The sequence below is a fragment of the Bufo bufo genome, chromosome 3 (assembly GCF_905171765.1).
Source record: "Bufo bufo chromosome 3, aBufBuf1.1, whole genome shotgun sequence".
Classification (NCBI taxonomy): Eukaryota; Metazoa; Chordata; class Amphibia; order Anura; family Bufonidae; genus Bufo; species Bufo bufo.
The window spans coordinates 330,256,468-330,266,686 of record NC_053391.1 but is presented as its reverse complement, the minus strand read 5'-3'; the positions used below and the strand labels follow the sequence as shown (position 1 = coordinate 330,266,686).

Here is a 10,219-nt window from a genome sequence, read left to right as displayed (position 1 = left end):
AGTACACTAATGCTAATTCTTTTTTAGTTTGTTGCACAGTTGCTCCCCATGTGCTCCTCATTGCAGCAAGAGGAAATGGCCTCAGTAGCCCCTGTCGGTAGCAGACTACCGTTCCCATTATGTATTACTGACATCCATTCGGGCTGTTCTCCTCCCCCTGTAATCTGGCTGCTGAAGAGGAAATTTCCCCCTCTTCTCCTGTGCTTCTTATATTTATTGGGCTCCCCCTTTCACAGTAGTTTCCAATTACAGCCTCCTATAACTCCTAGTGCTGGAACTGAGCATGCTCGACCATCACGCTGAACTACAGGTTGTGGTCCTGGGCAGTGAAGGAAACTACTCCAAAGATTGAATTACTATATACTGAGAATTTTTACAATATGCTGTGTATTTTAAATAGGAGTTATGTTTTGAATACCAGAATACCCCTTTAAGTAGGGGGTGCACTTTATTAAGATAAGGCATTGTTCAAATAAAGCAAAGCAAATAAATTCAAAAAGGAATACTTTTTGTGTACCCATTTATCATTTATTCAGCATGCCCTTTTCCTACCCAAGGAAAAAGACTTTGAAAGCATTTCTAAAAAGAATACCACAGCTTTAGTATCTGGTATTACTATGGAAATCCTAAAACAGGTACGGATAATTAAAAAAAAAAAAAAAAAGTCAAACCATTCTGGAAGAGAAAAAAAAATCAAAAAAAATGCTTAGGGATGGCTGATTAAAGTCACGTACAAAGACAAGTTCATATTGTAGGATCATATCAAATACACAAGTATAGTGGATGGCAGCAGTATGTCAATACCCAAGAAGATGGTAGTCCCTACACGTTTACAAATGGATTTAGGGGGGAAAAAAAAGGAATAATTATAGAAGCTGAAATATAAAATCAAAGATCTTTTAATACAGAAAATCTGTCCGTGGAAAGGGTGTCTTCATTTCAGGACAAACCGCATCACAATGATAGGAAAGTGTCTCCCCTTAATTAGCAACTTAAATCAGTCTAATCCAGTGATAAGCTGCCTTTCTCATCTTTATTTTCTGCTCCACTCTCGTCTTCCTCAATTTCTCCCTCCTCCCCGCTGAACTTGTCGTGAGCCCACTTTGGGCTGGCGCCCGGTTTTCGAAACAAGAACCTCCCCCTTCCACGAGTGAAATTGGCGCGGCCTCTCCCGCGATTCACCCATTTTTCCTCGTTTTCCCCTTCCCGGTCGTCGTGCTGCAGAGAGATGAGAATGGATCAGGTCGGGGGTCTGGATACTGAAAGTCACTGTAATGAACGGATGTCTCCACAAACTGACTGTCCTTTAGTCTACGGCCGCACCTGAAATTGAACATGTCGCTATAAAATGGTGACCATTCTTCAAACTGACTTTTCCTCCACATATTTAAAAAGGGGTTGCCCAGTTTCATAACATTGATGGCCTATCCTCACGACAGGTCTTCAATATCAGATTGGTAGTGGTGGTGGCTGGGGGGTCCAACACCCAGCACCCCCAACGATTAGCTGTGTTGGGAATGGTTACTCATGTGAGCGCAGAGTCCTCTTCAATGTTTACCTGCACACTGCCTATATTGTAGCACCAGTGCAGTGCAATTACAGTTTCCTATACCAGTCAAATAAATGGGATGAGCAGCTGTAGTTACACTGCACCACCAATACAATATAGACCATGTGCAGGTAAACACTGGAGAGGATGCAATGCTCGCCATGACTCCAACAGCTGATTGGTAAGGATGCCTGAGCCCTACCGATCTGATGTTGATGACGTATCCTGATCATAGGTCATCAGTATCATGAAACCGGACAACCCCCTTTAAGGGCAATAAAACAGGAGCAACAAAGACACATACATGTGCGCACACACAAAGCATTCTGCGAGAACCCATCTTGTTTTAATTGACAGAAAATAAATTACAGTTCTGTGTCAACTAAATTGGTCTCCTCGGGCATTCATACATTGACAGGGTGGTGAATACGGAGAATTAGGTGCACTACCCTTGTACAAGTTGCTGCAAAGACATAAAAGGGACAATGTTTCTCCCTGCAAAACACTCACAAGCAAGCATGGAAACACACCACACAAGCACTCCTCTAGTGATACAAACGGAAAAAGGAGCAATACATACCAAGTAATACTTCTTGCTTTTAGGGGTATATTCTGGATCCCATTCTTCATCCCGGTTGCGTTTCTGAAAGTCATTGTTGTTGTTATTGTTGTTTCCTGAATAGGACCCCCTGCTGTTCCATGGCCGTGTACCTCTTGCTCTGTATTGCTGTTGAGACAGGTTACAAAAAGTTAGCATTTTTTTTTACCGTGCAGTGTTCCCAAGTCAAACTAGTAAGTCAAAATGACCAAAAATATTTCACATATTCATTTTGTTTTATAAAATATATAAAAATCTAAACTTATGATGAAAAATAACTGGAATTTAACAGCTTAAGGACATGGGCAATTTTAGTCCTTGTGTTTTTTTTCTCACACCTTCAATACTAGAACACTAGTGCAGTCTATGGAATTTTAACTGGCTGCCTGTCAGGCCATGCCTCGGACACGCAGCTAAATATGAAAGTGCTGGGAGCCTTCAGAAGGCTCCAGGCTGTCATGGCAAACTGATTGGAGCCCGGCAATTTCTCTGTGCGGGCTCCTATCGGAAAACCGAGGCAGTTCCCTCCCTGTGTCGCTATTGACTGTGGCATCCGAGTTCTCTCTGAACCTGGTCACTGCCAGAGAGTGCCTGCTGTATTATACAGCCTGCAACCGCTATGTATGGAGCAAGGTCAGCATGAGCCCGCCCCATACAAACTCTTAGGCCTCTTTCACACGGGCGTTGCGGGTGCGTTGCAGGAACATGGGCGATTTTTCTGCACGAGTGCAAAACATTGTAATGTGTTTTGCACTCGCGTGAGAAAAATCGCGCATGTTTGGTACCCAAACCTGAACTTCACAGAAGTTCGGACTTGGTATCGGTGCTCTGTAGATTGTATTATTTTCCCTTATAACATGGTAGTAAAATAGGGCTGGAGGGGTTAAAAAAAATTAAATAAATAATTTTAAACTCACCTTAGTCCACTTGATCGCGCAGCCCGGCTTCTCTTGTCTCCTTTGCTGATTGCAGGAAAAGGACCTGTGGTGACATCACTCCGGTCATCACATGGTCCATCACATGATCCATCACCATGGTAAAAGATCATGTGATGGACCATGTGATGACCGGAGTGACGTCACCACAGGTCCTTTTCCTGCACACAGCAAAGATGACAGAAGAGAAGCCGGGCTGCGCGATCAAGTGGATTAAGGGGAGTTTATTATTTTTTTAACCCCCTCCAGCGCTATTGTACTATGCGCTCTGTATTCAGAATGCTATTTTCCCTTATAACCATTTAATAAGGGAAAATAATAATGATCGGGTCTCCAACCCGATCATCTAGCAACCGTGCCTGAAAATCGCACCGCATCCGCACTTGCTTGCGGATGCTTGCAATTTTCACGCAACCCCATTCATTTCTATGGGGCCTGCGTTACGTGAAAAACGCACAAAGAGGAGCATGCTGCGATTTTCACACAACGCACAACTGATGCGTGAAAATCACCGCTCGTGTGCACAGCCCCATAGAAATGAATGGGTCATGATTCAGTGCGGGTGCAATGCATTCAACTCACGCATCGCATCCGCGCGGAATACTGGAAAGGGGCCTTAGTCCTCATGATGGACAGGTATGTCATGGCGAGTTAAGGGGTTACAGACTTGGACTTTCAAATAGGTTATTCACTTAATTTCAGCTAGAAGACAGCAATGTATTTTAGTATCTATTAAGCTACTGACTATCTTACAGATTTACACAAAACTAGTATCTGCTCTCTGGGGGGGACCCAGTGACATGTCACTACTGTGACTACTCACTGGCTGCTGAGGCCACGTCCTACATGTCAAGCTGGTTGTTGAAGTGGGGAGCAATGGGGCCAGAACAAACTGTTGAGGATCAAGTATACATGATTCCCACCACGAGTCCAGCCATGCTGAGGGGTGTGCAGAAATGGTCCGCAGGGGTGAACAACCCCATTAACAGCAGCAGTTAAATTGTAAAGTACAAATTCAGTGAAATCATGCAAATAACTCTCCCTCTGGTAAACCTAAAGAACTACTTGACATTTCAATTTATTGCTAATAAAAATGAAGATGCTTAAAGTGCTTGCCCAGGGTTTCAATATTGTTGGCGTATGTACAGCGCTGTTCCCATTCCCTTCAATTGGAGCAGCGCTGCAATTACTAGCTCTGTCCATGACACAATGGATCGAAGTGTGTAGTCCTGGTGCTAAGCTACTCTGCAATAGCTGATCGGTGGGGCTGCAGGAAGTCAGGCCCTGCCCAATTAGGCAGTTATAGCCTATTCTAAAGTTAGGCCAAAATGAAAATCCTGGCAGTGCAGTTCGATGAGGATGGATGGTACTGTTCTTTATGAGCACAACCTACACATGGTAAATCTTTAAGCACTCTCAATGATAATGTTTAAAAAATATATATTTTCAGTTTTACAGCAAAGCATCAATGTAAAAGTGGAATTTAATTTACAACTCTAGCACAGCTTAGTACGTTTGTTTCCCGGGAGACAGGAGTAGCTTACAAAGGTTCCTCGAGCTCGTCCTCTGTCACTAGTTCCTTGGTATTCCTTGTTTCCTAAACGTGCCTTTTCAAAGTTTGAAGAATTTTCATCCTTGTCTTCATTCTCAGTAGGGAATTCATCAGTACCCGCTGCCCGCACAGAATGGGAGGAATGTGAAGAGGAGGAGGAAGAGCGGGAACGCTCACGCACTTTCCTATGTTTCCTGTAGGACAGGGAAAGTTTCAAGACTTGCACATACTTAACCATATCATATCAAGTTACAGTGACATAAAACATCCAGCTACTACCCAGTGCTGAGAAGTAGTTTTAAAGATACTTTGTTTTCCTTATAGCTGAAGTGTATAATATAAATGTATATTATAAAGTAAAGTAAAGGTGAATTCCCATTTGGGACTTTTACAGCATATCTACAGGATAGGTCCCACCTCTGTGACTAGCTCCTATTCCCATCACGCCTGGATGGAAATTGAGAGGTATCAGCACTGCTCTCTTCATTGACCTGAATAGCATTACTGAAAACAGCACAATTTAGATGCTTAACACCATTTAACAAGCAGTGAACCAAACTGATGGGAGTCAGTTAGGTCCTTTTTGTGTATGAAGCCAATAATAGAGCTGGTTAGGGGACTTCAACACGTCATAACTTTTTGGCAGCAAATCCATATTTCATTAAAGGGCTTCTGTCACTCCACTAAACTCATTTTATTATTTTTTTGTCTCCTTAAAATCCTTATGCTGCCGAGCGAGCGTCCTCCACTCTGCGCCAACTGAAGACCGGCGCGAGATTTAAAACACAGACAGGGTTAGTCAGAGGACGAGCGCATTGGCTGGTCCTGTCAATCAACATGAGAAGGGGGCGTCATTATGAATGGAGGATGCGGCTGCTAGCAGCAAGTAGCCGCCCTACCTGCTGCTAGAGGTAATTTGCATATTATAAAAGTCAGTTTTTTTTATATAACTACTGAACCAAACTGAGTAATAGCCCTATATATTGAGAAATCACAGCATAAGGATTTTAAGGAGACAAAAATAAATAAAAAATGAGTTTAGTGGAGTGACAGAAGCCCTTTAAGGTGCATGCACAGTAGCCAGATTTCAATGAAAAAGACTGACACTGCAAAATAGAGACGTCAATCAAGGATATGGGGGCACCATTGGGCAGGGCTTAAGAATGAGACCCAGAGAATATGTCAGGCTTGAGATAGTTCTTTTTCTCAGAAATAGTATCTGTGGCCATTAATATATTCTGGAGTCCCCTACCCTGCCCAGTTATCAGTTTAATACCAAAAAGGACCTGACAGACTCCCTTTGAAGTGCCTAGTGGGTGAAATAGGAAAATCTTGCAAACTACAATACACATACTTGTGTTTTTTGGATGACTTCTTGGGCTTCTCTGGTTTCTCAGGTGACCTCTCCCTGGATCGGCTTGAATCTCTGGAATCCCCAGAGTCACGGGAATGGTCACGCTTGTCCTTATGTTTTTTGCGGCGTTCAATGTCCTGCCGCAGATCTGAGGGCTCCTCTCTGTATTTTCCCTCTCCCTAAGGTAACATAGGAAAAAAGGTTACACTAGAGATCAGTCAAACTGAAGTACAAAATGTGATTTTTTTTCTGTTAGTGACTTCTGTAGCATTAAGGAGGATGCATCTATTTAAATATTTTACTTTATTAAATACGACACATTTGCTGTATTTACCTCGCCAGTTACAGAAAAATACAGAGGGCTGTAATCCTTTTGCAATAAACTAACATTTTCCAACACAGCATGAACAGAAGTGTGGTTAGAATGCATTTATTTCCATTTACACGATAAACGATCTGGCCAAGTTATAAAGAGAGATGTTTAAAAACAAATAAGCAGCAACACAATATGGCACTCAAAAAATACAATTCTGGGGGGAAAAACAATATACAATTCTGGAGCAGCTTTTAACGTTTCCCCAAAAATCAAGAACGGGCTCATAAAATTCCTGAAATCCACGTTCAATAGAAAAACATGAAGTAACTATATGAAGAGTAGTAGTGTAGTTTTCACAAAGTATTTAAGAAAAGCAAGTGCAAGACTGTGGTCCCTGAGAAAACCTTCAATCTGAAGTAATCTTTACCGAGTTGCTGTAAATTGGTATTAATGATTTCCTTCATTCTGTCTTTGCAGAACAATTATCTGTAATCTGTCTTCTAGCAGGTTTTCAGAAATGAGATTTATTGAAACACAAGCCGACAATACACTCAGAATAAGTTGGTAAAACCTGCCAATTTCAGCAGAACCGGTGTCCTGGGGCCTCCCTATTCACTCCTGACAACAGACCTCAGAAAGGAGGGCAAGGGAGTGGGGAGGAATGAGATTTGTTGGATTCAACATGGCGATCCTTTGATCCTGTGGGAGATAAGGTGCTGCTAGCGGGATCTTCCCAATGAAATACAAATACACTTTCTCTCACCAGTTTGTGCGTGGCCGGTCAGGAGAGAAGAAAAATGGCCGTGTGATTCATCAGAAATCACTGATGTTGTTAAAACGAATTGTATTTTACTTCGTACAATGTTTAAAAAAAAAAAAAAGGCACCAACTAGAACTAGCTACATAGCTTTGTGAAATAAAAATACTTTCTAGTATTTTTCAGTAGCAATTTCTAGTTTAACCATTTCCTTACCAGTCCAATTTGGGGCCTAGCACTGTAAATAACTACTTTCTGAGCCAGCCTACATGTATCTGATTTTTCACAGGACACTTAGACCTTTCTTTTGTGCCATTAGGTGACAAATAAAATATATATTTTTTTTAAATTACAGAAAACGATACATTTTTTTTTTCTGTTGCAAAAAATTTCAAGAGAAAACATTTCTAAGACCATGGACACTATTCGTGCAATTTATCCAGCAAGACTTCAAAAGGAGTGGAGTACATTTTTGAGGCCTCTTATTGCTGGTTCTATAGTACCGTACTCCAAGTACAGATGATGTACAATCCCAAAGCATTAGAAACTCCTTCAAAAAGTGACTTTTTAAGTTGACCCCTTAATTGTATTTATTTTGAGCAACTTTGGATATTTTAAGCTTTTGGCCTTTATTTACTTTTTCTATTTTATACAAATCCCCCCCCCCCCCCCCATACTAAATATAGCTAAAATGAATAACTATTTTTTTTATGAAAGAAAAAAAAAAAAAAGGGGGGGGGGGGGAAAGTGAGTGTACATGTTATACAAAGTCTGCTATACTATTGCTAAAACTAGTGACTATAGCTACAACATTTGCAATTTTCTTTATTTCACTTTATATTTTAACTTTTTTTTTTATGGAAATTTTTTTATTAATCCCTTCCTGCTATAGTCTGGGCAGGAAGGGGATAATTCAGACTGCAGGCTTACATTTGTGGAGGAAGCGAAGGCAAGAAGTTGCTCCACTCCTGGTTTAGCGTGTGCAGTGTGGCACTAGCGCTTCCTAGTTAGTGTACCACAGGCACTACTGCCCTTCCTCAGACTGGGCACTTTAAGAAATTGTTCCACAAAAACTATTCTATATTTTTCAGACCAGCATCCGAATGTTATTACTTTTGTAATTGCACTTCATTAAAAATTAAGCCTAGCCACTGAATTATTCAATAAAATGTATATGAATAGCGTCATCTGCTGTTTTGATATTTTCCTTATTTCTGCCCACCTCTGAGGTGGATGGCACATGCTTAGTTCCATCCTTCAACTGACACCAACCAATTCTACTGTTAGAAGCTGCAGCAGTTACAGGGAGAGAGCAAACTGCTGTCCCCAATGCACGGAACGGCCACACAACGGCGGTGCGCATGAGGCCTCAATGTGAAGTATAGTGCTGGTTCTAGCCATGTTAGTAAGATTGTCACCTACTGTTTGATGTTGGATTCGTCATTTTTATATTTATCATGGGATAATCCATTTAAAAGTGCAGCAGAAGGTCTGCCTAGAGCAGAATTCCTACTAAAAGCATAGTGTGGTGTACGGCACTGGGCATCTCCTATGTCAGTGTCTATGACCAGAAGAATAACCATGGCAATTGTCAGCCAGTGACGTCTGTCATAATACTTATCGGTGTTCATGCATTCCTGTGTAACTTAATCTTCTACCAGACAACTAGACAAAAAGGACATTTCTCCATTATCCTCACCTGTGGTACGAATAATTGTTTAAGACTTCATTTTCTGGTCTAGTATAGGAAAAAAAAAACAGAATTGCCAGATCCAGCAATTTTGGTCCCCCATTGGTTCCTGAAAGATCCCACTGACTATAAATGTGGCTCATCGGGTTTCTGGTATGGATGCCAATAGAATGTAAGACGGAGGCTCCTTCTGGAACTCCGCCACAGACGTGAACCTAGCCTTAATATTCCAGAGACAAGGCCATCAAAATGGTTATAAATGAATTCACACTCTTGTTGTCATTTGGGCCTAATTTAGGTATATGATCTCCCTACCAAATAATGTGTAATTTTGTGCAATTATACAAACCCACCTCTTCTTCCCGATTGGTCAGTCAATATGCGATTCCTTCGCTTAACACCAACAGGTGAACCACACAACCCGAAGGAAACGATGGCTTAAGAGGCTCTGACTTGACCGTGAAGAAATATGAGACACAGCACAAGATAAAGGGTTGTCCGAGTTAAATAAAAACCCTGTCGGCAACAGTGAGTGTAAAAAAGTAATTGCCATTTTTCTCCTCCGTTTCTTCCTTGCTCTGTGCTCCTGTCCTCCGAACTTGGATTCATTTCTCTGGCTACAGCAGCAAAGGCCCATACACACCATGTCATCGCTGCCGCCAATCGCTGTCCTCAGTGTATACTGTTCTTAGCAGCATGGCGAGGGCTGGAGTGTACATGACCTCAGTTCTGAAAGACCGGAGCTTCATGCTGGAACCAACATGGGGAGCAAAATGGTAATATAACATCTGTAGGTTTAGCTCGTTATTTCCTGATGCCAGTTTTTACTTCACAAGGACAACCCTTATAAATAATTATATTTGTGTTTTTTTTGGCAACCAAAAATATATTTGGCTCAATATTTAGGAGCCCAAGGGCATTAAGTCTGTTCGTCTGGATTAGTGTATGGACAATTGCACATGACCATATGGCTTTTTCTGTATTTTGCTGTCCGCAAAAAATATGGATGACGTCCATGTGCATTACGTTTTTTGCAGAACGGAAAAGCTGGCCCCTGATGGAACAGTACTCTCCTTGTCAGTTATGTGGACAATAATAGGACATGTTCTATCGGAAAAACGGAAGGCATACAAAGTAACTTCCGTGTTTTTTTTGTTTTTTTTTGCGGATCCATTGAAATGAATGGTTCCTTATACGGTTCGTATACGGAACGCAAAGAGGCCTATAAGCAAAACTTATTTTTACATGATTATTGTGGCAGCCATCTTGCTCAAGTGCCTATAGCACCAAGATAAGATGACATGGTAGAAAGTCAGGTCATGCGCTGACAAATGCAAAGGTCACTGTGCAGGGAGGGCGAGTAGATAAGCTGGGACTATTGCCTACTGTGAAGGTGTTATCTTTCATTGTAATCCTACTGGGATGATGCAGAGATAATTGCTGAAAAGTGTTCTCTACAGAACAGGAA

At 41.6% G+C, this 10,219-nt stretch overlaps 1 protein-coding gene and 1 long non-coding RNA gene across 5 annotated transcripts in view; both read right to left on the bottom strand.

Moving 5' to 3' along the window:
- Positions 1–506: 506 nt before the first annotated feature.
- The window catches only part of THRAP3 (thyroid hormone receptor associated protein 3), a 45,634-nt gene continuing 35,921 nt past the window's right edge, over positions 507–10,219 (bottom strand). For 3 of the 4 annotated variants that reach the window (XM_040424410.1, XM_040424411.1, XM_040424412.1), the window contains 4 exons: positions 5,989–6,167; positions 4,627–4,828; positions 2,130–2,276; positions 507–1,218 (listed from right to left, as the gene is read on the bottom strand). In XM_040424410.1, coding sequence (XP_040280344.1) covers positions 1,003–1,218; positions 2,130–2,276; positions 4,627–4,828; positions 5,989–6,167 — 744 coding nt within the window. In that variant the 3' untranslated portion in view covers positions 507–1,002. Of the gene's footprint in view, positions 1,324–2,129; positions 2,277–4,626; positions 4,829–5,988; positions 6,168–10,219 lie in introns of all 4 variants that reach the window. The other variant, XM_040424413.1, reaches the window with a different exon arrangement.
- Positions 7,038–8,927, bottom strand: LOC120995297. Its single transcript, XR_005777566.1, has 2 exons — positions 7,639–8,927; positions 7,038–7,509 (listed from the first exon to the last, which is right to left on the bottom strand). It is a non-coding gene; the product is annotated as an uncharacterized LOC120995297 (long non-coding RNA).